This window comes from Canis aureus, chromosome 7 (genome assembly GCF_053574225.1).
Source record: "Canis aureus isolate CA01 chromosome 7, VMU_Caureus_v.1.0, whole genome shotgun sequence".
Classification (NCBI taxonomy): domain Eukaryota; kingdom Metazoa; phylum Chordata; class Mammalia; order Carnivora; family Canidae; genus Canis; species Canis aureus.
In genome coordinates, this window is record NC_135617.1 from 60,898,333 (window position 1) to 60,924,285 (window position 25,953).

The window sequence follows — 25,953 nt, forward strand, 5'->3', positions numbered from 1 at the left end:
CAGAGCCTTATCCTGGAGACTGGGATCGAGTCCCACGTCGGGGCTCCCTGCATGGAGCCTGCTTCTCCCTCTGCCTGTGTCTCTGCCTCTCTATGTGTGTCTCTCATGAATAAATAAGTAAAAAAATCTTTAAAAAATTACTATTTTGTCAGCTCTATAACCTCATACTTCAGTATTTTATAGGTATCATTGAGGAAGAATTCGGAAGGAAGCACTAGAGTGCTTTCCTCTAAGGAATGGGATTGGGGTCTGCACTCACTTTCCACTGAGTACTCTCTTGCTCCATTTGATTTTTTTGTCCTCTATCTGTGTTATTTTTCTAACAAAAGGAAGGGAAAATCCTTGTCAGTACCAGTGAACAATGGTGTGTTTGCCAGCCTCCCTGAAGATCCTGCTTCTATCAGCCTACTCTGGGACTGAGCAGATTAGAAAGTGCTGGCAAACGTCACTTCTCATCCGAATCCATTCATACATTCTACAAATGTTTGAGAAGTATGTGCCAGGCACAGTTTTAGAAGCTAGGGCTACAGCAGTGAACAAAACAGACAAAAGTTCCTGCCCTCCTGGGGGCTTACATTCCACCGGGTATAGAAAGACAAACAACAGAATTAATCAATAGGGTAGGGAGGACAAAAGGTGAGGCAGGGGAGGGCAAGAGAGAGTCCTGGCAACGGGAGGCTTGCCGAGCCGTAGAGGAAAGCCGGGGAGGGTGACCCGGGCGGACTCGGAAGAGGCGAGGGAGGGCCGCACGGAGCTACCTGGGAGAAAAGGGCTCCAAGCTACAGCGAACGCTAAGGGCCTGGCCAGCAGGCTTGAGGGCGGCCGGGAAAGCCAGCGTGGCTGCAGGAAGGGGAGAGCAGCCCGAGGTGGGGCGAGGGAGCCAAGTCAGCAGAGGATGCCCTTGCGTCCAGCTGAGGTGCGGGAGGCCCCGGGCCGAGGCGAGCACCAGCGGGTGCGGCGGCGCGGCCAGCGGTAGCGCCCACGTCGCGGAGGAGGTGGGGTCCCGGCCGCGCGGTCGTCGGCGTCCGCTCGCCCCCTCCCGCGGGAGCCGCCCGCCGCCTCCCCGGGGCGGTCCCGGGCCGGCCGGGTCACGTGGCCGCGAGCGGGCGCCTCCAGGCGCGGGGAGGAGGGGCGGCGGCGGCGGGGCTGGCGGGGATGGCGGCGGCGGCGGCCGGAGCGCGGGAGCGCAGGGAGCCGGGCCAGCCGGGCCAGCCGGGCCAGCCGGGCCGCCGAGCGCTGTACTTCTGCGGGAGCATCCGCGGCGGCCGCGAGGACCGGGCGCTGTACGGGAGGATCGTGTCGCGGCTGCGGCGCTTCGGGGCGGTGCTCACGGAGCACGTGGCGGCCGCCGAGCTGGGCGCGCGCGGTGAGGCTGGTGGCGGGGCGCGCGGGGCCGGGGGGGCCGGGGGGGCCGGGGCAGCCCCGCTGCGGGGCCCGGAGCCCGCCTTCCCGCCCGGCCCGGAAGGGGAGCCCGCGCTCGAACCGCAAGGGCCCCAGTGAGCTTGCGGGTGGGAGCCGAGTCTCTGCCTTCAGCTGTTCTCTTAACCTTGATTCTTTCCCGGAGAACTTTCTTCACCTCTTTCCGGGGACGGAGCGGGGAGGAGCAGAACGGGAGCGAATGGGGCTGCTTCAGTTCCCGCCTTGCCCGCAGGCACCTGCTCCCCCACCTAAGGCAGAGCTCATCCTGCCGCTCCTCCCCTCGCGGTCGGGTTGCCGCCCTCTGTTAGACCCGTCGGACCCCAGTTTTCACCACCACCATCTCTCACGCCCTCTCATCAGCCTGTTGCTTTCTGGCTGCTGGGTCTTTCTACAGCATTTGATTGAGGTCAGTTTAAATGATCTTTGTCTTTGACCAAAACTGATCAAAGACCATTAGCTTTGATCAGTTTTGGTCTGGAATCTCCGGGAGTCTTCTGGTTTGAAAGTTGTGCCTAGAATTCCACTTCTGCTCTGGAAACTTTTACGTGCTTTCCCCTAGCCCCAGCAGGAGCAGATCCAGGATTTGTGGGATCTAATGCAATTCTGGGAGACCTTTTGGGGATGCTGGTGAGGCCGGGGTCCAGCACTCTGCCAAAAAAGAATTCTTGAAATGTCTTTGGTGCAAAAAGGTGATTCTATTAAAAGCGCAGGGACAGGACCTTTGGGCAGAAAGAGCTGCTGCACTGGGGTTGATTTCATACTTGGGAGTTGGGGGGAGGTAAGGAAAAAGGAAGGTGTCCAAGAAGACTTTTTTTTTAAATTTTTATTTATTTATGATAGTCACACAGAGAGAGAGAGAGAGGCAGAGACACAGGCAGAGGGAGGAGCAGGCTCCACGCACCGGGAGCCCGACGTGGGATTCGATCCCGGGTCTCCAGGATCGCGCCCTGGGCCAAAGGCAGGCGCTAAACCGCTGCGCCACCCAGGGATCCCTAAAAATTTTAAAAAAATAAAAAAATAAAAAAAAAAGGGATCCCTGGGTGGCGCAGCGGTTTAGCGCCTGCCTTTGGCCCAGGGCGCGATCCTGGAGACCCGGGATCGAATCCCACGTCGGGCTCCCGGTGCGTGGAGCCTGCTCCTCCCTCTGCCTGTGTCTCTGCCTCTCTCTCTTTCTCACTGTGTGTCTATCATAAATAAATAAATATTAAAAAAAAATTAAAAAAAAATAAATTTTTAAAGAAGACTTTGATAATGCTAAAGATTCTCAAAATACTGGAGGTCTTGCCATTGTCTAGCTAAGGTTGTTTCTCTCTAGCAAAGCATTAATTAACATTACGACCGTTGAGAGTTTCCGGAGGAACGTTACACTCTTCCTGTCTCAAGTATTTGTTAATGGGCTGCAGGTTATAAGGACATTTAAATTTTACCTACATTTCCTTCTACCTTTGTTTCCCACGTCACTGTGGAGGGAGGGTGATGTCAGGGCTCCAGAAAATTGAGTTAGGGTTCTCTGGAAGTCAGGTTATTGAGAATGCTTTTTTTCTTGTAAATCATTAAGACATTGGTAAGCCGATGGAGGCTCATGTCCTAGAGCACTGTGATCTATATTAGTTAACTGATTTTCCCCTTCCCTGAGTTTTAGGGTGGCCAGGAGTGCCTGAAGAATGTCCCACATACCCCACCGGGGGGGGGGGGGGGGGGGGCGGGTTGCAAAATGTCAGCTTGTGCTTAGTCCTCAGCTGGCTTTCAGCTCCCTCATCAGGTGACATCACAAAACAAAATTGCTAGGGCGTTGGAAAGGGCCTGTGGGGCTCACAATCCCCTGGAGAGCTCATGGAGTAGTATATCGAGCTCTCCCTGACACTGGCACCCACCAAAGCTTGAGAGCCACCCCGGCTCTGGTTGTTCATCCTTTCTTTGTGCGGGTGGTCTCTTGCTCCTGGTCATTCCCCCCCCCCCCCCCCCCCCGTGCACTGGGAGGCTATCGCTGCTCCTCTTGGTCTCTGATCCTTCACCAACAGACAGGCATAGTTAGTCCTTCTCATAATCTCATCCGTTATCACTCATCTGGCCTTAATCACAGAAGCCTCCTGGATCCTAGAATTTTTCTTGTGGCGATTCCATTTCATCCTTTTCCTGGAACGTTAGCCTTGGGTGGGTCCTTGGAAGTCATCTAGCATGCCTCCCTCCCTCCTTCCCTGAGCAGGGTAAATATGGGGGTGGCGAGGGCAGAGGAGAGGTACTGAGTGCTAAGGCCGAGGCAGGGGCTTGGCCTTGACCAGCTTTTTCTCCTCCGCAGGGGAAGAGGCTGCTGGGGGTGACAGGTTCATCTACGAGCGGGACCTGGCTTGGCTGCAGCAGGCAGATGGTGAGCAGCTCCCCCTCCTACCCACAAACTCCTCTGGGAGTTTGGCACTATACTAGAGTCCCTGGACGAAGTCCATCCCGGGAAGGAAAGTGCCCTCCTCACCACACCCCGCCTCTTGTCATCTCTTCCTTAACAAGCCCCAGATACTGAGCCATGGTCTCTTCCTTCTTCCCAGTGGTGGTGGCAGAAGTGACCCAGCCATCGTTGGGCGTGGGCTATGAGCTGGGCCAGGCCATGGCCCTCAATAAGCGGATCTTGTGCCTCTTCCGTCCGCAGTCTGGCCGAGGTGAGCACTCCAAGCCCTGGATGGCCCCTCCTTCCACCGCAGCTTTCTGCAGACCCAGCCCTCAGCAACTTCCCAGGGCAGGGGTGGGGGCTCTGAGTATTGTGCCCACCTCTAAACAGGACAGGGAAGGAAGTGGAGAGGGGGAGTATGGATGGAAAGCACCTTCGCCTTCCGCCCTTGCAGTGCTTTCAGCCATGATCCGGGGAGCGGCAGACGGCTCAAGGTTCCAGGTGTTGGACTATGAAGAGGGCCAGGTGGAGGCCATGCTGGATCAATACTTTGAGGCTGACCCTCCCTAGCAGGTGGCTGCCTCCCCTGACCCAACTGCTTGCCTTAGCCCCACTTTGTTAATTCTTCTAATCCCAGACTCTTAGTACCCTTCCTACCTCATAGCCCCAGTACCAAATTAAAAGGATGTTTAAAATTCTGACCATGTCTCTACGAGTGGTGGGCGGGAGGGACAGGTCTTCAGGAATATCCTTGCTTTTCCTGCTTCACTTCAAGATGTAGAGAGACCCTTTAGCGTTCTGTAGGCCTCCAAGGCCTTCCTAATGCCCTCAGACTCCTGCCAGGAACATTCAAGAGTTAGGAGGAAGGCTGCCTGGGGGCAGGGGGGTGGCCATTTCTGTCTCCTCTGATGCTGGGCCGGGTCTGGGGCAAGCGGGCAGGACTATGCCTGGCTTGGGCCACATGCACCTGCATTTCCCTTTGTCAGCTTAGGTCAGACGGGTCTGCTCTGGGCCTTCTCTGAGAACACAAGAGTCTAGAGGTCTAAGGAAAAAGTGAGCACCTGGGTGGCTCAGTGGTTGAGCACCTGCCTTTGGCTCAGGTCGTGATCCCAGGATCCTGGGATCCAGTCCCATGTGGGCTCCCTGCGTGGAGCCTGCTTCTCCCTCTACCTGTGTCTCTGCCTCTTTCTCTGTGTCTCTCATGAATGAATAAAAAAATAAATCTTTAAAAAAAAAAAAAAGGGAAAAAGTGAATAATGAGTATTGGGGCTATGCAGAGGGAATGGGAAGTTGATGCTAGCCTTGGGGGATGCAGCTGAGCAGCCTGCTTCCAGTGAAGTATGTGAAAAAAGAAAGTTTATTCAGTAAACAGAAGGTACTGCAGACACTGGGAATTGCCTCCCCCAATGACCCAGTGACCTCACCCCCTTAGCCCCCAGGACTCAGGGTGGCTGGGGTGCTCCCTGTGTCCTGCCCCTCAGTCGTAGGCCTCATCATCATCATCCTCGTCACCAAAGAAGAAAGTGTCTCGGTCCAGGTTCTCAGATTCCTCATCATAGGAAAAGCTGTCATTGTCCAACTCCTCATCAAACTCGTCCTGCTGCCACTCGGGCACATCATCCTCATCGTCTTCCTCCTCCTCATCATCCACCTCCAGCCCAGAGGAGCCCTGGGACCTAGGGAGGGAGGGAGCCCCACTCAGCCTCAGCGAGGCCTGGCGCCTCCCACACCCCGCAGTGGCTCCGCCACCCTACTCACTGGCTGCCGGGCACGTTGGAGCCTTTCGCCTCTCGGGCCTCTAAAGGTGGGCTCTGCAGGCCAACCCGGAAGTCCTGGCAAGGAGATGTGGGAAGGAGGAGAGTAGCTGATAGGGGCAGAGGTGTCCAGCATTCCTTCTCCCAGCCTTCTCTGAGGGCTGACTAGGTGCAGGGCCCCTGGCAGTTATGTTCCCGCCTCCTCCCCTACCTCATCCCAGGACTCCACACACCTGTGCCTTCGTGCACCTTACCTCAGGCAGCCTCCAGGGACACAGGTGTGGCGGTGAGGCATGCCACCCTCCCCTGCCTCCGGAGCTAACTGCGTTCTGCCCGTCTGCCCCAGTTATTTACTCCTCTGTGAGCTTCCTGAGGGCAGGACTCTCCTAGTTTAGGCACACTATCAGTGGCCTAGAGCTGGGAAGAACTCTCAACTTCCCAGTTGAGAAGTATGAAAAAGTTCCCCCAAGTGATTCTGATGAGCAAGGCTCTGGGCAGATACCCTTGATCTGGCAATTTTGTCAGGTGGCCAAGTGGCAGAGCTCCACCCCATCCAGCAGGCTGGCCTAGGAGCTGGGGTGCGCACCCAGGTCTCCAAACACCCATTCCATCCTTGCTGCCTTTCCTTTTGGATCCTCCGCCCAGGGCAGGGGCCATGCCGGGCCCAGGAGGCCCAGGGGCGGGCGGCACACCTGGGTAGAATGCTGCAGGATAGCCAGCAGTCTCTCCTGGATCCTCCGGAGCAGCTCCAGGCCCGTGCTGAGGCAGTCGGCACGCAGGAGGCGCAGGGAGGAGGCCAGGTCTCGGCACCGCAGCAGCGTCTCCTCTGCAGAGGGGGCAGGGCACAGGGGCTTCCTCCCTTCTTTCGTTCTTTCCAACAAACACCTACTGAACATCTACCAAGTTCTACCAACACCTACCAGGCACGGTTCTAGATCTTCATTCTCATGGGGACTACATCCTAACGGAGGAGGGGATGGGGTAAATCAAACAAGTCAGGTGAAGGCCTGTGCCCTTAGGCACCTTCTGGCATATACCATGTTCCTTCATACATGAATGGTTAAAGGCCAGTAGTAACAGAGCTGTGCAGAATGAGGACAGTGCAGGGGGAGCTGGGGTGGGGGTGCTGTCTTGCCCCCTGCTTGCTGGGATGGGATGCTGAGTGGGTGGGTAGGCAAGAGAAAGGACTGACAGACAAGGGGCCGGGCCTCACCCAGGAGGATCTGCAGGGCATTGGTGTGCAGCTCCAGGTTCTCGGTCTGCTGCTCCACCACGTCCATGTGCTCCGTGTCCTGGTTGTAGAAGCTGTACACGCAGGCATAGGCCAGCACCTGTGGGAGCCCAAGTTGCTGGGCCTCTGCGCTCCTCCCTCCTGCTCCCTCATTCGCCCCATGCCTGCAGCTTGGAGGAAAGCAGCACAGGCCCCCAGCCCACTGTCACCTTGCGTGCCTGCTCTAATCCCCGGCAGGCGTCACTGAGAAAGGCGAAGGATTTGGGTGGTGGCACCTCGTGGATGGCAGACACACGGTTCCGGAGGCTCACGGCGAACTCCTGTGTGGAGCCGGTGGGAGTGGGGGATCAGCACCGCATGCAGCCCTTTCCCCCCCCCCCCCCCACTCACAATGGCACAGCACCCACCCAAACTCAGATCTTTCACCCGTGCCCAGCCATCCACCCCAGCCCTCTGACCTCCGCACCCAAGCAACCATTTCCTCCCTGCTCACCCGGGCCTGGTGATGGAAAGTACACCTCTCATTATAGTCCTGAAACCGCTTCTCCTGGCGAGCTGCTTTGCTTACCTGGAAAGGACAAGTCGGGAGGGCTCTTGGGTGCCCTGCATGCAGGCCTTCCAACTCTTTACCCAGACCTTTTCATTTAATCCTGACTGTGAAGTAGGTCACATTATTCTCCCTTTCTACAGGTGAGGCTGCCGAGGCGTAGGCAAGTAAACTGGCCCAAAGCCACATATTAAGCAGTGGTGCCAGGCTAGGATGCACAGCATGTGCTCTGCTCTGGCCTGGTGCCTCCTGAGAATGCAGAGACCTCCCAGGACAGAAGTCCCAGCACCTGTAGGCTCAAGTGGCTTCTGTCTTCACACTGAGCCCCTATCCCAGCAGCTGTTTGGCTGCTCAGGACACAGAGCCCTCTCTGCCCAGGGCCTAGAACAGCATCCCGTCCTGGCTGCCCTTGGGCCTCCCGGACCGTTACCATGGCAGAGCAGTTGTAGTAGTCTTTGTGATTTGGCTTCCAGGACTTGAGGCAGCGCCAGCAAAATCCGTGGTTGCATTTGGCACAGGTCATGCTATGGAAGGAAGGTGGCTGGTCAGAGGGCTCCTGCCTCTGGCTGGGGCCACACGAGGACACCTGGATGAGGCCTGGATGCCCCACTGAACCTGTCCTGGCCCCTCCAGGCCCTGAGAGTCTGTTTAACCTTACCCATCCCTAGTGAGCACCCCCTTGCTTCTGAGCCCCATACAGTACAGATTTAGAAGCAGGGGAAGGAGCATTAAGTTGCAGGAGTCACTGGAGGGTACCACAGCAGGGGTGGTTCAGTAACTGCCCTCCTTTGCTCAGCTCTTTGGTAAGCCCCATGGACCCTCCCTACGGCCAGGCCTTGCACCCTCTCCCATGCCCTCTGACCCCACCAATGCCCGCAGTACCCCCTCTTACTGCAGACACCCCTCGTTCTTCTCAATGGGAGCCTGGCAGCTGGGACAGCGCTTGGAGATGAGTTTGGCTAGGTGCTTGCTCTGGGCCTCCACGCTCATACCGTCGTAGTAGCCACCATCGTCAACCCACTGGGACATGTGGCCACAGCTGGCAGGGTAGTGTGCCTACAGCAGAGGGGGTGGTAAGGACATGGCTGAGCCCTGGGCAAGGGCAGCACTGTGGGTATGCAAGAGAGGGAGGTCACGTGTGGAGGGCTGCAGGAGGAGGAACAGAGCTCAACCAAGTGGCAGAGGCAGAAAGTGTGTATATGTGTGTATGTCCGAGAGTGCATACGTGCGTGTGTGTGTGTGTGTGGGGGGGTGGGTATGTATATGGAGAGAAGGGTGCTGGCAAGGGAGGGGTGTAGCCCTTGCTACAAGGGAGCAGGGCTGGACAGGTACCCACCTCAGGGAAACTACAGTTGAAACAGGAGGCCCAGCCACACTTGGAGCAGGTGGTCCCACAGCCCAGGCCTTGGCGGCACAAGATACGGTCACAGCCCTGGGGGTTGGTGCACCAGGTCAGGTTGGAGCAGCTCTCTACATAGCCACGCAGGAGAGCCTTCTCGTACTGTGGGGACGTAGACAAAGGTGCCATTAGGTGAGGGCATGGCTCTTTGAGATGCCCACCCTCCATAACCACACCCCTTCCTGCCTCCCCCAGCATTGGTGAGTCCACTCCCTGGGGCCTGCCCCTCTGGCTGCACACCATAGATTCCCGCAGGAAGGGGCTACCTTGGAGATGACATCTGGCGAAGAGACAATGGCCCGGATGAAGGCTCCAGTGGGCTGCGCGCGGCAGTCGGCAATGGGGCAGGTGCAGTTCAACACAAGGTTCTGCTCAATCCGAGTTGTCAGATACTCATTCCAGCAAGACTAAAGGGGAAAGGAGGAGCTGCTGAGCAGCAGTGGGGGAGCAGCACAGGACAAGGGTGCCCCGGGGAACTAACTCAGCACCATCCCCGATAACACGGAAAGCCGCAGACAAGCCTGCTCTGGAGCAACCTCAAAACTGATCCTAACCTTTCTGGCTTCATGGGGTTTCCTGGGATTGGCTCAATTCTCACAGGGGCTTTCGGGAATGTGTGGGTCAGGGTAGTGGCTTCATTTTAGTTGTTGCTGGGGTGGACGTGGGAGGAATGCATAAGAGAATCAAAAAGGAGATGATTCAAGTTCTTAGAAAGGTTTAGAGAAAGTGAGATCAGAGAGGAAGGAGGCCTGGGGCAGGGGGTCGCCTTTTCCCTGCTGGGGGGCTGGCCTTGGACACTGTGCACACTGCTGTGGCCTCTTCTTCCAGCATCCATTTGCACAACTGGCTCCTTGATGCTCCCCTCTCCCCAGACTCAGCCTCTTCTCCACAAAACAGCCTCCTTCCCCACCGCATCCCCATAATCCCAGTCACCGGTGCTCGAAGCTTCACATCTGGCAGGTCCTCTTCTAGCACCCACATGCCACCCTACACCAGGCCCTTAGCCCCTCATGCTGTAGGAGCTTGTCCTTGTAAAGGTCTTCCTATGAGGTCTTCCTTTCCCGATCCCTCCTCCATGCAGTCCTCTTGCTTTAGGCATAATCAGCAGCCCAACTGTCCTAAAATACTCCATTAATGACTCCTTTCCTTCACACTGCCAACCGACTGCAGAGCTTGCCAAGATGATGCATCTAGACCCTGGGAGAGTCTGTATCTGTGGTACCAAAGCTCCAGGGTACATGAAAAGTGCCTTACTGTACTATTTTTACTCAAAGGAAAGCACTACACATGACAAAACAAAACCCTCTTTCAGGTAAATTGAGAAGCTTAATGCAGAATTCCTGGATTTTGGAGATAAGACAGGAAAATGCTAATAATTCAGACTGCACACTTGCAAGCACACAGGTGTGACAGGGTCCCTTACAGCCAAGAGGCCAAAGGTGGGCCCCTCAGTTTGGAACCCATCCCACTCCCCTGAGGAACCCCTCTGCTGTGGGCTTGCTGGAGCTTCTGTCCAGCCCACCTGCAATGCTGTCTCCAGCCTGCATTCCCCTCCTGCCTCTGCCAACCTTGCCTATCACTCAAGGCTCACGTGCAAAAGCCTCCTTTGACAGTCTGAAACCCCAGGATTTCCCTTCTCCGAGTTATCTTGCATTTCATTGTGCTACTTGGCTGTGACTCATTCATAGGCTCCTCCTTGGCTGAGACTTGTCCACTGAGCCTGTTTTCCCATCTCCTTGTCTCTACAACACTACAGGGGGATCTGTTACAGCTCTTCCCCTGCAGGATGCTAGCCAGGCCTCTCCACTTAATTCCAAACTCCCCTGTCCAGTCATGCACGGATGTCCAACAAGCAGCTCAAGCTTCACATGGCCAGAACAGACTGAATTTCCCTTCAAAAACTTGCCCTCAGGATGCCTGGGTGGCTCAGCAGTTGAGTGTCTGCCTTTGGTTCAGGGCATGATCCCGGGGTCCCAAGATTGAGTCCCATGTCAGGCTCTCTGCATGGAGCCTGCTTCTCTCTCTGCCTATGTCTCTGAGTCTATGTGTCTCTCATGAATAAAATAAAATCCTAAACAAACAAACAAACACACACACACCTGCCCTCTGCAAGAAGGCTCAGCCCCCAACATCTTGCCCAACTCAACAGAAGATGACACATCTCATCCAGCCAGATCCCCAGGTCCGAAACTCAGGAAGTATCCCTGATTCCCTTGTTCTTTTTTTTTTTAATTTTTTAAATTTTTTAATTTTTTAATTTTTATTTATTTATGATAGTTACAGAGAGAGAGAGAGAGAGGCAGAGACACAGGCAGAGGGAGAAGCAGGCTCCATGCACCGGGAGCCCGATGTGGGATTCGATTCTGGGTCTCCAGGATCGCGCCCTAGGCCAAAGGCAGGCGCCAAACCGCTGCGCCACCTAGGGATCCCTGATTCCCTTGTTCTAAGTCCCCACATTGGCTCTGCCAAGCCCCATCAGCTTGGCCTCCTGATGTACCCCAATCTGTCTACTTCTCTCTTCGCTGCTGACCCTGGGTCAAATTCCCACCACCTCCTCCCTCTTTGTACAACAATGTCCTAAAGGGTGCCCCTGCTTCCATGCTTGACTTGCCCAAGCCTAAGCTTTTCTTCCATAAGCAGTGAATCTTTTCAAAAATATAAATCAGATCCTATCACTCCCCTGCCCCTGCTTAACCTTACTATGGCTTTGCATAAAGTCAAGCCCACTGTCTGCCAATCCCAAACAACCCAACTGAGCCCCTGTCACCCCACAAATCTGTCCCTCTGCTATCCCATCATGTCACTGTGCTTCAGAGCTCAGCATTTTTAAGATTTTACTTATTTATTCATGAGAGTCACACAACGAGAGGCAGAGACATAGGCAGAGGGAGAAGCAGGCTCTCTGAGAGGAGCCTGATGCTAGACTTGATCCCAGGACCCCGGGATCACGCTCTGAGCTGAAGGCAGACGCTCAACCACTGAGCCAACCAGGTGCCCCTAGCTCAGATTCTTTGCACTTGCTGTCCCCTCTGTGTGCTATGCTCTCCCCCCAGAGAATCACCTCCTCAGGATGACCTTCCTGGACCTCCTCAATCTCAAGTCCCTCACAGGCCCCTCACCCCAGGCCCTTCCTAGGACATGACCCTGCTGTGTCTTCTTCCCACACTTGTCATAGGAAGGTGAGGGAGGGCCCTGGAGCAAAATTGCCAAAGGTGACTTCTCTTCCTGGGTGCCTCCATCTGTCTCCAGTAAAATGGGGACAGTAGAAAAATCTACCTCATACAACTACCACGGAAATTAAGCAAGATAATGTGTGTATAATAGCGGAATGGCCCAGGGGCACCTGGTTGGCTCAGGGTGGTGGCCTCATTTTAATTGTTGCTGGGATGGACATGGAAGGAATGGGTAAGAGAATCAAGAAAAAGGAGATGATTCAAGTTCTAAGAAAGGTTTAGAGAAAGTGAGAAGATCAGAGAGGGAGGAGGCCTGGGGCAGGGGGTCGTGTGAGAAGAGTAACTGCAAGCTGAGCAAAAGGGAAGGAGGAAAGGTAGACAGTCACAGACATGCACGCACGCATGCACACCAAAGCTCATGCCCCAGATCACCCACCCCTGCGCAGAGATGGGGTGGGAAGGCGCTTACACCATTTCTTTTCATTTTTATATTCACTGAGAATATATGGTAAGTGATCATGTTCTGAGATAAAGAGACTTGGTGATACGGAAACCATAAACCTACTGTCATCACCAAGTAAATAACAATACTTATTTATGAAGTGCCTTGATGTATATTTTACATGTATGCATTATCTACCTATTGTTCTTGAACTTGGCTGAACCCTGGAATCATCTGAGTTTTTAAAACTCCAGATGCTTAGGGCATCTGGGTTGCATAGTCGGTTAAGCGTCCAACCCTTTGTTTTGGCTCAGGTCATGATCTCAGGGTCATGTGATCAAGCCCCACATTGGGCTCTGCGCTCAGCATGGAGTCTGCTTGTCCCTCCCCACCATTCTCTCTTTCTCTCAAATAAATAAAATCTTAAAAAAATAAAAATTTAGGGATCCTTGGGTGGCTCAGTGGTTTAGAGCCTGCCTTTGGCTCAGGTCATGATCCTGGAGTCCTAGGATTGAGTCCCATGTCAGGCTCCCTACATGGGGCCTGCTTCTCCCTCTGCCTGTGTCTCTGCCCCTCTCTCTCTCTCTCTGTGTAGTCTCTCATGAATAAATAAATAAAATATTTTTAAAAATAAAAAATAAAAATAAAAATAAATCAAAATTTTAAAAATGGAAAAAGAAATAAAATAAAGCTCCACATGCCTGGGTTTCACCTTGAGATTTTGATTTAATCAGTCTGGGTTACAGTTGAGCAGGATGATTCTTTTTTCTTTTTTTTTTTTTTTTAAGGTGGGGGAAGAGGCAGAGAGAGAATCCCAGACTCCATGCCTAGCATGGAGCCCAATGTGGGGCTCTATCTCACAACCCTGAGATCATGACCTGAGCCAAAATCAAGTGCTGGATGCTCAACTGACTGAGCCACCCAGGCAATTGGAACATAAGGATTTTTATTTTTACTTATTTTCATTTTTTAGATTTTAATTATTTATGTGAGAGAGAGAGCATGGGCAAGGGGAAAGGACAGAGGGAAGGGGAAAAGCATATTCCTGGCTGAGCAGGGAGCCCGACATGGGGCTCAATCCTAGGACCCTGAGGTGAAGGTAGATGCTTAACTGACTGAGCCACCCAGGTGCCCTGCATGAGGATTTTTAAAAGCTTCCAGTGATTATAATATGCAGCAAAGTTTTAGAACCACTGATACATATTGCTGGATCCTAACAACCACTCCTTGGAGTGTGTTGAGGCTGGTGGCACCACTTACAGATGACAAAACTGGTTTCAGAGGGACTAAGAGGTTTGTCCGACATTGCCCAGGCTGGGAAATGGCAGTGGTGGAATACAACCCCAGGCCTGCCAAGGAATTGTGTTTAAGGTGGAAAGCCAAGGGCAGGAGAGAAGCAGATGGGCCTCACCTTACAGCAGTAGTGCATGCAGCAGAGAGAGGGCAAGTCTTCGTCGGGCTCCAGTGGGCTGACACAGACAGGGCAATGGTCAGGACGTGCAGGGGCAGCCTGGGCCTGGGGTACACATAGCCCGGCTGCCAGCAACAGTGGCTCGGGGTTATCACTGTAGCTCTGCAGCAGCTGTTCAGCACCCCAGTGGGAGTGAGCCAAAAGGTGCTGAGCCACATCTGGCTCTAGGTTCAGGGTCTCCTGCACCTGCCGTACCGTCTGCTCCATCAACCCTTCTACCTCCTGGGGGCTCATGGTGCGGCCTGCAGGCAGCTGGAGAGATGCCAGGGCAGCTACAGCTTCTGGGCTTGAGGTGAGAGAAGAGGCAGCAATCAGACTCCCTGCACTGCTAATCCACCAAATGAACCCCACCTTGGCCCTCAGCTCCCCACTTGTGCACCCCTGTGTGTGCTTAACCGACCTAATGATAACCACCTAAATCTATGGTCAGAGCACTGCTCTCCACAGAAGCACCTGTAAGTAAGGGGTGAGGCTGCCTGTCATAGAGATTTGGGGCACTCCAGGAATCTGGTGGGCAGGGATCAGGACACTAACTGACCCGCAAGGGATAGGATAATCCCTCTGTAAACCCCACCCCCAACACCAGCCATTCATCTGGTGAGAAACAGGAATCTACAGCCTTACTACTCAAAGTATGGGCCAAGGACCAGCAGCGTAAGTATCACAGGGAAGCTCTACCGCATCAGGATCTGCATTTTAATGAGATCCCCACGTGATGTGTATGCAAGTGATTCCTCTAGAGAACTCACTTTACACCCAGGGCAAGTGGCAGGCATAAAAATGGTGCTATAACAACTTCTGGTGAACTGGATGTGATGTAAACAGTTTTTTTTTTGGGGGGGGGGGCAGCTAATTAGAGGGATCCTATGACATATTCCTCTGTAGAGCAGGCTTCTTGGAAACTAGAGTTAGCACATTCCACTGAGCAGAGTGTGTCATTAGCACTCAATACATATCTGTGTGATATTTCATTTTTGCTTTGAATGAGAGAGATCTATCTATACAGGAGCTTATGTGTCCCGGTCCCTTGCCTAAGAGCTGGCTCGAGGAGGGGAGGGTGGGGACAGCCAGACCTGTGATTAGGAAGGCAGCGAAGGGGGTGACGGTGCTAATTGGGGGGGATGAGGACTAGTGGAGAAACCAGAGAGGCAGGGAAAATGGGGTGAGACAATGAAAGAAATGAAACATTTTTCCATGGAAGGGCCTGACTTTGGCATGAAAACTCCTCCTGTGTCACTGCAGGGCCATCTGTCCTGAGGAACCTGTCCCTCCCGCCTGGCTTGAAGCCCTTGCAGCAGGGGGACAGAACAGAGGATGGCTACCTAGGCTTGGAAGTCTTGGTGGTCTGGTTGCCACAGAAGGGGACTTCGGCCTGACCCCGGCAAGGCCCCGTAGGCTCTGGGGTGGCATACATCAGGATTTGGGGCCGGTCATCGCGCCGTTCCACGTAGCCCTGGCCCAGGAGATGCAGGATACAAGAGAGGACATCTGTGCTGGTACAGGCCACACCTCCCACCACAGTGCGGCCCAGGCTTCCGGGGGGATTTGGACCCTTCTGCCAGGCCTCCAGCACCTGGATGGGAGAAGAGGCAATAGGCTGGCCACTTTTACCTAGAGGAGCTAGCCTGCCTGGATTCAAGGCTCAGCTCCCCCACCTTCTAGCTGTGTGACTATGGGTAAGTTACTGACTCTCATACCTCACTTTTCTTATCTGTCAATGGGAATACGGTAATAACACATAATAATAATAGCACCACCATTACCTATCCCAGAAGATCGCTGTGAGGATTAAATGACTTAATCATGCAAACTCTTGGAATAGGGTCTGGCACATGGTGAACACTCATGTCTTATCTCTACTTTCTGTCTAACTAAGTGCCCTGTCAGGAAGGGAAAACTCAGAACGAAATGTCACTCTATGAGGTCTCATACTGAGAGAGTTTACCTTCCTTTGTGATGATCCCTGGTGCTAAGCCCCAACCCTGAGCCTGACTCTCTCCCTCCCCTAACTTCATGGTCCCCTCTGCCTACCAGACAAACCAGCTGATCAATATGGAGGCCCTTTTCCCCATGGGCTTTGAGAATACGGACAAGAAGACAGCTCAAGAGGTTCCTCTTCTGTTCCAGAGTTCGGCCCTCATCCTTCTCTACATTCAGGTATGTCTGGGGAGGAATCAGCCACAGGGCCTCCCCACGGTGCTGGGGCCCAGGTGTCCGAAGCCGCAGCACACCTGGAACTCACTCCCAGTCAGCACCCAAGGAGGGGGAGGGAAAGGTGAGTGGCGGCAAAGGGGACCCCCTTCATTCCCAACCCTGCACCCACCATGAGGGCCCCACTCTCTAGGAGCATGAGCCCAGCCCAGCCCCCATGGACCTACCCCTATGTGGAAGGTCCTGACCCTCACGCAGGGTCAAAGGGCCATTCTCAGAGGTGAGGGGCAAAAGTGCCTGGAGCAGTAGCTCTGGGGTGAGGTCAGAATTCTTCAGCAGGGTCTCTACAGACACCTCCTGGTGAAGAGGAACAGGGCCAGTTAGGAGTAGATAATAGGGGAAAGGAAAATAAGAGCGGGGGGTGGGAGGATAGAAGAAGGCACAGAGTTTGGGAGAACAGTGACAGGTAGGGGGCAGAGAAGACAGAGGCTAAGGAGCAGAGGCACCTCTGTCTTATTGAAATACAGCAGCAGCCACATCTGCACGGTGGACACGTGCAGAGTCTGGTCCCCAAACCGCAGCTCGGCCCGGCCCAGCCACGTCCACTGCAGCCGCCGATGTGGTCCCATGTCCAGGACTGGATGATTCTGACCTGGGAAAGTGCGAAGGAGAAGAGGAGAGACACAGAGCAGGAGAAACGAGGAGTTAGAGGCTGATACCAGGGTGTACCATCAGTCAAGCTTTGTTCCTGCTAATCTCTGGGGTGGGGGGGGTAGTGACTTGTCAGAAGTGACTTGTCAAGCCCCCAGAGCTTAGCCTCCTCTGTGTCTGCCTCCGTGGTGAGCCACACGTATCTGGAGCCCACCCTCTGCCTCGCCCTGCACAAGGCAGGCTCCATGAAAGAAACACCAGAGAGGAGAGACTCGGGAGCTGGCAGTTTTAAAGACCCCCTAGGCTGCATCTCTTCCTCCTCCGTGTCACAGCTCAGGCAAGGTGAGCCTGGATGTTCACACATACTAGAAAGCAAGGATGCTGTCAAAGGCAGAGACTATAACAAAAGGAGCCTATCTGAGAGGTGCTCTCTGGCCAAAAACAGGACCGTCTGAACATCAAGAAAATAATACCTGTGCTGGACTGAAACACATGAAATGTTTTAAAGTCCATGAGTTCATAATGACATATTTTTTAAAAAAAGACCTCATTCATTATCTTTGGAAGATGCTAGAGAATAAACACATTATTTTGAAAACTCGTTAAAAATAAGGGAGAGGGGATCCCTGGGTGGCGCAGCAGTTTGGCGCCTGCCTTTGGCCCAGGGCGCGATCCTGGAGACCCGGGATCGATTCCCACGTCGGGCTCCTGGTGCATGGAGCCTGCTTCTCCCTCTGCCTGTGTCTCTGCCTCTCTCTCTCTCTCTCTCTCTCTCTATGTGACTATCATAAATAAATAAATAAGAAAATTAAAAAAAAAATAAGGGAGAGGAGGAGAGAATCAAGCCTGTCCTGTATAAAAACAGTACTTCAGGTAACCAAAAAGTTGCCAAGAGGAAGTTTCTCTTTATAGAGAAAACATTCCAGCTAATATATGAAGAAGGTATGACAAAACTAGAAAGGCACTAGTTTGTAGGCCCGGATGAAATGACAGAGCTAAGCAATGATAATGAATGACTGCTTAATGAAAAGCTGATGGGAAACTATATATAATGGAAATATCAGACTTGCAACATCAAAATCCACTGATCCATCTTAAAACAGCACAGAGAGAGAGAGGTGGATGTAATATGCCTCTTGATGGAAGTACACAATACCACCTATGAAGTGCTCTTGCTCAAGAAATCAGACCCAAGTTGGAATAAATTTCTGTATCTAAGTATCTGTTTTCAGGAAATGAAAGAGCCAGAGGAACAGGCTAGAGGATACCATGTGGATATGGTCAGCAAAATCTGGCCTGTGGACAACTCTGCAGCAAACAACCTAGTTTCCTCCATGAACAATGGGGCAAAACGGAAAGCAGAACCTATTAATTAAAGGAGATGAAAGAAATAGCTCAATCAAATGCAGGTGTGGGCTTGGTTGGGCTCCCCATTCAACAAAAAACTAATTTTGAAAACTTGAGAAAATGGGGAGAATACGAACACTTTACTGTTTGATGTTAGGAATTATTATTAATATTTCAAACTTTGGTCACTTTAGTGTCCTTGCTTTTTTTTAAATTAAATTTATTATTATTTTTTTAGTGTCCTTGCTTTTAAAAAGAGAATCCTTATCTTTTAAATTTGAGAGGTAGGGAACGTGGGTGGGGGTACAGGAGAAATGAGATTGGCCATGAATTTACCCACATTGGTACACTGGAGTTAATTTTGCCTACTTTTGTGTACATCAAAAATTCATCATAATAAAAAAAAATTTTAATGAGGTTGAAAGTAAGCCATTCTCAAAAACTGATAAAAATTTCCACCAATACTAGAGACTTCTAAAGGAGATTGGAGATCTCCTTTAGAAAGGAGATTGAGGGGTGGCCCAGCGGTTTAGCGCTACCTTTGGCTGGGGTCGTGATCCTGGAGACCTGGGATCGAGTCCCACACCAGGCTCCCTACATGGAGCCTGCTTCTTCCTCTACCTGTCTCTCTCTCTCTCTCTCTCTCTCTCTGTGTCTCTATGAATAAATAAATGGGAAAGGGAAAGGGAAAGGGAAAGGAGGAAGGAGATTGAGGGGATCCCGGGTGGCTCAGCGGGTTAGCACCGCCTTCAGCCCAGGGCGTGATCCTGGAGTCCCAGGATTGAGTCCCACGTCGGGCTCCCTGAATAGAACCTGCTTCTCCCTCTGCCTGTGTCTCTGCCTCTCTGCTCTCTGTGTTTCTCATGAATAAATAAATAATTTTAAAAAAAAAAGGAGATTGAACTCAGAAAGAAGGATCAAGAGACATCAGGATTAGTGACAGAAGCAACCAGTATGATAGCAAATCTAAACATCAACTGAATAAGACAATAATAATAATAATGACTCTTTGGGAGGTAGAAAAAAAAGATAATCCTAAAATATCAAACAACACTAATAATTAAGATGGGAGTGAGAGCTGGAGTTAAGATTTTCTTTTTTTAATTTTAATTTTTATTTTTTTAAAGATTTTATTTATTTATTCATGAGAGACAGACAGAGAGAGAGGCAGAGACACAGGCAGAGGGAGAAGCAGGCTCCATGCAGGGAGCCTGACGCGGGACTCGATTCCGGGTCTCCAGGATCAGGCCCTGGGCTGAAGGTGGCGCTAAACCACTGAGCCACCGGGGCTGCCGCCTTCTTTATTTTTTTATTTTTTTATTTTTTTTAAAGATTTTATTCATTTACTCGTGAGAGAGACAGAGAGAGAGGCAGAGACATAGGCAGAGGGAGAAGCAGGCTCCCTGCAGGGAACCCAGTGTGGGACTCGATCCCGGATCCCGGGATCATGCTCTGAGCCAAAGGCAGATGCCCAGCCCCTAAGCCACCCAGGCATCCTAGTTAAGATTTTCTATGGTCCTTTTATTGTTCAGGAAGGTGGGAAAGTGATATTAACAAGTCAAACATACAGGTTAAAAACATAAGGGTAACCAACTACAGAATGCGTGGCTTCCAAAACTGGTAGGGACAAAAAAAGGAATTAAAAAAAATCAACTCAGGGGCACCTGGGTGGCTCAGTGGTTGAGTGACTGCCTTTGGCTCAGGTCATGATCCAGGGGCCCTGGGATCAAATCCCACATCAGGATCCCTGCAGGGAGCCTGCTTTTCCCTCTGCCTGTCTCTGCCTCTCTCTGTCTCTCATGAATAAATAAATAAATTCTCAAAAAAAAAAAAATCAATCCAAAAGAAGAGGGAAAAAATGCACAAAAACCCAAGGTAGAAACATATCTATAAAGGTGTTCTATTTATTATTTTTTTAACTGTACATGTTTTATATATTCTTTTTTAATATATATTCTTTTGTATATATGAAATAACTAAAATTTAAAATTATAAGAAGGGTAAACTAAAAGGTAAGAGCGTAGCAATAACAACCAAATATAACATTACTCATAATAATTATAAAGAGGCTAAAATCGACAACTCAAAAGGAGAAATTATTAGGTTGAATAAAAAACACATTCTAAGTATTTACAAGACACATGCCTAAAATAAGAGCATGGTGAAGTTAAAAAGTAAATGATACGGAGGGAAATTCTAATGAGACCAGAATATAGGCATGGTTTCGAAGTATCTCCCCAACAGATTGCTTATTAACAGTGCAAGGGAGAAAATAGTGGGAAATCAAACAAACTCTTGATCAGGTTGTCAAAATTCACATCACAAAAGAGGAGCAGAAGGAAATTGTGTGCTTCTAAATGAAACACACAGAGGACATAATGTTACTTACTTTGGATTCTGACCCAGAATGCATAACCTGACAAATTTTAAAGGAAGAACGTTTAGAAAATTTTAAATGATTATATTCTCCAAAGGTGTCAATGTTGTAAAAGACAAAGAAAGGCTGAGGAATTGTTCCACATTAAGGAGACTAGAGACATAACAACTAAATATAATACATGATTCTAGACTGGATGCTGTCCTAGACTAAAAAATAACAGACATTACGGAATCACTTGACAAAACTGGAATGTGACAAATAGATTAAAGTTATTACACTGGAGTGCCTGGGTGGCTCAGTCAGTACAGTGTCTGCCTTTAGCTCAGGTCATGATCTCAGGGTCCTAGGATGATCCCCACATTGGGCTCCCTGCTCAGCAGGGAGTCTGCTTCTCCCTCTGTCCCTCCCCTGCTCGTGCTTTCTCTCTCTAAAATAAACATCTTTCAAAATAAATAAAGTTATTATACCAAAGTTAAAATTTTGAAACTGATAAATGAACTATTATTATATACAAGAACACTATGATTCTTCAAAAATATATATTCAAATATTTAGAGGCAACGGGCTAGCATATATGCAATTTATTCACACTGGTTCAGGAAAAAAATGTGTGTATGTGTGTGTGTATCCATACATAACATATATACATTTTATTAATGTATATATACACAAAGAGCAAATGATAAAAGCAAATGGGGCAAAGTGTTAACAAAAGGTAAACTTGGATAAAAAGTATATGAGTGTTCTTGGGGTATCTGGGTGGCTCAGTCAGTTAAGTATCTGCCTTTACTCAGATTGCTCAGGGTATGATCTCAGGCTCCCTGTTTAGCGGGGACTTTGCTTCTTCCTCTCCCTCTGCCTCCCTCTGCCCCTCTAGCTCGTGCTCTCTCTCAAATAAATAATATATACTTTTAAAGAGTATGTAAGTGTTCTTTGTATTATTCTTATAATTATTCTGTAAATTTGAAATTATTTCCAAATTAAAAAAAATTTAAATAAAAGGATAACTGAATTGCCCACCTAAAATGGTTAAAATGGAGGGGCACCTGGTTGGTTCAGTTAGTGGAGCACATGACTCTTGATCTCAAGGTTGTAAAGTTCAAGCCTCACATTGGGTGTAGAGATTACTTAAAAATAAAATCTTAAAAAATGGTTAAAATGGCAAATTTTGTTATTCATATTTTAACACAAAAGAAATCTAAAAGAATTATCAGTTTGGGATCCCTGGGTGGCGCAGCGGTTTGGCGCCTGCCTTTGGCCCGGGGCGCGATCCTGGAGACCCGGGATCGAGTCCCACATCAGGCTCCCGGTGCATGGAGCCTGCTTCTCCCTCTGCCTGTGTCTCTGCCTCTCTCTCTCTCTCTCTCTGTGACTATCATAAATAAATTTTAAAAAAATTTTAAAAAATTAAAAAAAAAAAAAAAAAGAATTTCAGTTTCCCCCAACAAAAAGGATAGAAAGAGATACTCTAGAAAAACACTAACAAAGAAAACAGGTATAATATTAACACCAGAAAAAAAAAAAAAAAAAAAAAAGACTTTGAGGGACACCTGGGTGGCTGAGCAGTTAAGCGTCTACCTTTGGCTCAGGGTGTGATCCCGGAATTCGGGGATGAGTCCCACATGGGGCTCCCTGCATGGAGCCTGCTTCTCCCTCTGCCTGTGTCTCTGCCTCTCTCTCTGTGTCTCTCATGAATAAATAAATAAAATCTTTGCAAAAAAAAAAAAAAACAGACTTTGAGAGAATAAGCTTTACTAGAAAGAAAGATCATTTCATAATAATAAAGTTTAAATTAACTATGAAGATTTTAAACCTGCATAGTCCATTATGGTAGCCATATGTGGCTATTTAAACTGGTTAAAGTAAATAAAATTAAATACTCAATTCCTCAATTGAACTAGTCACATTTCAGCCACAAATGGCCATCATGCCGAAGAATACAGAAAATAACTCTTCCATCACTGTAGAAAGTTCTACTGGACAACACTATTAAATGATTTTAAGTTTTTTTTTTAAAGTAACTTTTTTTTTTTTTTTAAGATTTTACTTATTTATTCATGAGAGACACACACAGAGAGAGAGGCAGAGACACAAGCAGAGGGAAAAGCAGGCTCCATGCGGGGAGCCTGACGTGGGACTCAATCCCGGGACTCCAGGATCACACCCTGGGCTGAAGGCGGCGTTAAACCGCTGAGCCACCCGGGCTGCCCGATTTAAATTTTTTTTTTTTATTTTAAATTTTTATCTAAACTTTATTTTATTTTTTAAAAAGATTTTACTTATTTACTAGAGAGAGAGAGAGAGAGCACGCAAGGTGAGGTGGGGGAGCAGAGGGAGAAGGACAAGCAAATTCTCTACTGAGCATGGAGCCCAACATAGGGCTGGCTGAATCTCATGACCCCAAGATCATGACCTGAGCCAAAAACCAAGAGTCAGATACGTAACTGAGTCTCCCAGATGCCCCTATCTAAACATTTTATTTTTTAGAGAGAGAGAGAGAGAGAGATAACGTGTGAGGAGGGAGGGGCAGAGGGGGAGAGAGAATCTTAAGGCTCAACACCCAGCATGGAGCCCAATGAGGGGCTCAGTCTCACGACCCTGAGATCATGACCTGAGCCAAAATCAAGAGTCAGACATTTAACTGACTGAGCCATCCAGGTGTCCCTAAACTTTCATCTAATATCATAGTCAAAAATATATAAAGCAAAGATGACCTGATGAAAAGTTTAAAAATTCACTATTACAATGACAGATCTTAATATACCTCTCTCAGTAATAGATCAAGCAGACAAAAATGCGTAAGGTTACAGCAGATTTGAACAGTACAATTAACAAAGTCAATTTAGTGGAATGTGCAGAAGCCCGTAACCAGCAGCTGAAGAATACAACATTTTTAATCACACATGGAACCCTTACAAAATCTGACCAGCTAGTAGGCCATAAAGGAGGTCTCAAGACATTGCAAAGATTCAGAATCACAGAAACCACGTTCTTTAGCCACAATGAACCAAAGGGATTGAAATCTAAAACAAAAAGATAACTAAACGAAGAAAAACTGGTTTGGGAATTTTAAAATATACTCCTAAAAAACTAACAGATCAAAGTAGAAATAATAATGGAAACTGGAAAAAAAAAAGAATGGAAACTGGAAAATTCTTAGAACTAAAAACATACTAAATGCTCACACATTGCATAATAAAAACTTAGGCAACATCCCAAATGTCCATCAACAGCAGAAAGGGTAAATATATTCATACAATGGAAAGGAATCAGCAATACAAGGAACAAAATAATGATAAAACTGACAACCTGGGTAGTCCTCACAGACATTACACCCACTGAAAGAAACCTGACACAGAATATATAACCAATTATCCCATTTATATGATGTTCAAATACAGGCAAGAATCTATGGTGATAAAAGGAAGAATAATGGTTTCTCTTGGAAGAGTTTACTAACTAGAAAGCGACATGAAGGAGGAAGTCTTCTGGGGTGCTGGAAATGCTCTAGATGGTGGTTATGGGAGTCTGTGTGTATATAAAATTCATTAAGTCATAATTAAGACTGTACTTTACCAAAAACTAAGTATAACTCACAAAAAACCAATCTTAAGAAAAATCCCACAAAACTCAAACCAAATGCAGCTAAAGCAATGTTGAGAGGAAAAAGAATAGCCTCAAATATTGACTAGGAAAGAAGTCTGAAAAGAGTAAAAATTAGGTAAGCATAGAATTCAAAGTTAAAAAAAGAAAAACAGAACAAATTCATACAAAAGTGAAGGTAATGATGAAAGAAATTAAAAAAGATCTAACCCACTTCTTCCCCCTTCCCTAGGACACTACTGTCCCTAGAGACTATTTTTCTTTATGTCTATGCATTCCTGTCCACAGGTCCTCTTCCTCTTTTCTCCTGCCACCCCAAATCTCACCCCAATCTCCAATTGCCTGTCCCTATCTCCTCACTCTGGCTGTAGAAATTGGAGAAGCGGTCAAGGGCATCACAGAATTCAGTGGGAAGGCACTTTCTGGGATGGTACAGGTAGCAGAGTGGGGAGACCGGCCAGCAGCGTGGTGACAGGACCAATATGGAAACTGTTGGACTCGAATCTTCGATAAATAGTTCTTTCTCAGCCTCTTCTTCCTCTGCTTCCTCCTGAGAGACAGAAGGATTTCAAGGGCTCTTGGGCTCCCTTCTTTAGTCTAGTCTTTTGCTCTCCTATTCTCCCACTCATTTCCCTTGCCCTTACCTCTTCTTCTTCCAGGCCCTGTTCCTCCTCATTCTCCTGCTCCAAGAGCAGCTTGTCAAGCCGCTGGAGCTGAAAGAGGTGGAACTGGTGCTGTAGCTCCTCAGAGGTGCTCAGGCTCCGCAGCATCTGCTGGGGGAGGCGGTTGGGGAAGCAGAGGCCAATCTGCTCCAGCACAGCCCCCTCCAGCCAGCTCGAGCCCAAGCTCAGGAGACGATCTGCCATGTAGTGCCTGCAGCACACACAGAGCAGGCGAGCCTCAGTGTGGACGCTGGGCCCGGGTCCTGCCTCCCCCTCCAGAACATAGGTTCCTCTGTTGCAGCAGGCCTGAGTCACAGGCCCTGTCTCCCCTCTTCTTCCCTACTCTCTTTCCACCAGCCATGGCCATCTCCGTATCTTAATCTTTCCTCTTCACTGCCTCCACCCCATCTTCCCTCCAAGATTCAAATCTTCACCCTCTCCAGATTCTAGGCCTCCCCTTCCCTACCTCTCAGACCTGTACTCACTGATAGAAGTGTTCAAAAGTAGTGGCCAACTCTAGGCCAGAAAGGACCATGATGGGCTCCAGGTGCTGCTGAAGCCGCCCCAGCATCTCCACTCCAGTGGCTCCACCAACCAAGCCACCCTGGATCTGCTGGTCGATATGCCTGGCAAACTGCTCACTTATCTGGGGGGGCAACAGAAAGGGGACTGGCCAAGCATGAAGAGGGAGTGGAGCAGTGGAAAGTGGGGAGTGAGAAGAGGTGAAAGACAGAGAAAGAGGAGAGCTCACTTCAGGTAACTGGCTGACTAGGAGGCTGGTGGTACTCACGTGGGCAGCAGTGAGGAAGGACTGCTGTAGCAAGGCACCGGAGAAGCCACTGCGCAGAGCCAGTGTGAAGGCTGCCCGAGGCCCAAAGAGCTCTGAACCTGCTCTCTGCAAGTGCTCATAGAGCTTACAGTAACGAGGCACAAAGTCAGGGGCCCTCCAGGCTGCTGCCAGGAACCTGCTGACCTGAGGAAGGAGGAGAAGTAACAATAGCTGCAGTAGCCTAGCAGCCCCGTTCCGCCTCAGACTACAGCTTCCTTGACTCACCTGCTCCTGCACCACACTCAGCCAGCACTGGGTTATGTTCCTCAGGCTGCTGCTTGGAAGAGCTGGTGAGGGCCCAGGGCTCCGATCCCGGACCTTACTGTTCTTACCGACTGCGGAAACAGGGCAAGGGAAGCGGCTTGGTTTCAGCCCCTGAGTGAACCTAAGGGTCTTGGGTACCGACCTCTGGAAAGGCCCAGAGCAGAGCAGTCGGAAAGAGTAAGATCCAAGATGGGGAGGAGCCAGGTACCACCACTGCCCAGGTTTTTAGCTGAACAGGCCATTGCTG

At 49.9% G+C, this 25,953-nt stretch overlaps 2 protein-coding genes across 4 annotated transcripts in view; one reads left to right on the forward strand and one right to left on the reverse strand.

Annotated features, from left to right (window-relative positions):
• The first annotated feature begins 1,125 nt into the window (after positions 1 to 1,125).
• On the forward strand, positions 1,126 to 4,503 carry DNPH1 (2'-deoxynucleoside 5'-phosphate N-hydrolase 1). 2 transcript variants are annotated; one of them, XM_077903940.1, is made up of 4 exons: positions 1,126 to 1,366; positions 3,719 to 3,787; positions 3,963 to 4,073; positions 4,193 to 4,503. In XM_077903940.1, exons 1-4 carry the CDS (start codon positions 1,156 to 1,158, stop codon positions 4,315 to 4,317), a joined length of 516 nt encoding a protein of 171 aa, XP_077760066.1. In that variant the 5' UTR covers positions 1,126 to 1,155; the 3' UTR covers positions 4,318 to 4,503. The 2 variants fall into 2 exon arrangements, with proteins under 2 accessions (XP_077760066.1, XP_077760068.1); XM_077903942.1 differs by having other exon boundaries at positions 1,137 to 1,366; positions 4,257 to 4,503.
• A 638-nt stretch (positions 4,504 to 5,141) lies between these two features.
• Positions 5,142 to 25,953, reverse strand: part of CUL9 (cullin 9) — a 39,916-nt gene continuing 19,104 nt past the window's right edge. For both annotated transcript variants that reach the window (XM_077903933.1, XM_077903932.1), the window contains exons 22-41: positions 25,668 to 25,777; positions 25,404 to 25,586; positions 25,099 to 25,259; positions 24,596 to 24,824; positions 24,312 to 24,501; positions 16,477 to 16,622; positions 16,198 to 16,327; positions 15,851 to 16,050; positions 15,142 to 15,392; positions 13,760 to 14,105; positions 9,000 to 9,140; positions 8,671 to 8,835; positions 8,227 to 8,390; positions 7,765 to 7,858; positions 7,281 to 7,355; positions 6,997 to 7,107; positions 6,770 to 6,887; positions 6,249 to 6,382; positions 5,561 to 5,634; positions 5,142 to 5,478 (exon numbers count right to left, since the gene is read on the reverse strand). In XM_077903933.1, the coding sequence (XP_077760059.1) occupies positions 5,280 to 5,478; positions 5,561 to 5,634; positions 6,249 to 6,382; positions 6,770 to 6,887; positions 6,997 to 7,107; positions 7,281 to 7,355; positions 7,765 to 7,858; positions 8,227 to 8,390; positions 8,671 to 8,835; positions 9,000 to 9,140; positions 13,760 to 14,105; positions 15,142 to 15,392; positions 15,851 to 16,050; positions 16,198 to 16,327; positions 16,477 to 16,622; positions 24,312 to 24,501; positions 24,596 to 24,824; positions 25,099 to 25,259; positions 25,404 to 25,586; positions 25,668 to 25,777 (3,221 nt within the window). In that variant the 3' untranslated portion in view covers positions 5,142 to 5,279. The remainder of the gene's footprint in view (positions 5,479 to 5,560; positions 5,635 to 6,248; positions 6,383 to 6,769; positions 6,888 to 6,996; positions 7,108 to 7,280; positions 7,356 to 7,764; positions 7,859 to 8,226; positions 8,391 to 8,670; positions 8,836 to 8,999; positions 9,141 to 13,759; positions 14,106 to 15,141; positions 15,393 to 15,850; positions 16,051 to 16,197; positions 16,328 to 16,476; positions 16,623 to 24,311; positions 24,502 to 24,595; positions 24,825 to 25,098; positions 25,260 to 25,403; positions 25,587 to 25,667; positions 25,778 to 25,953) is intronic.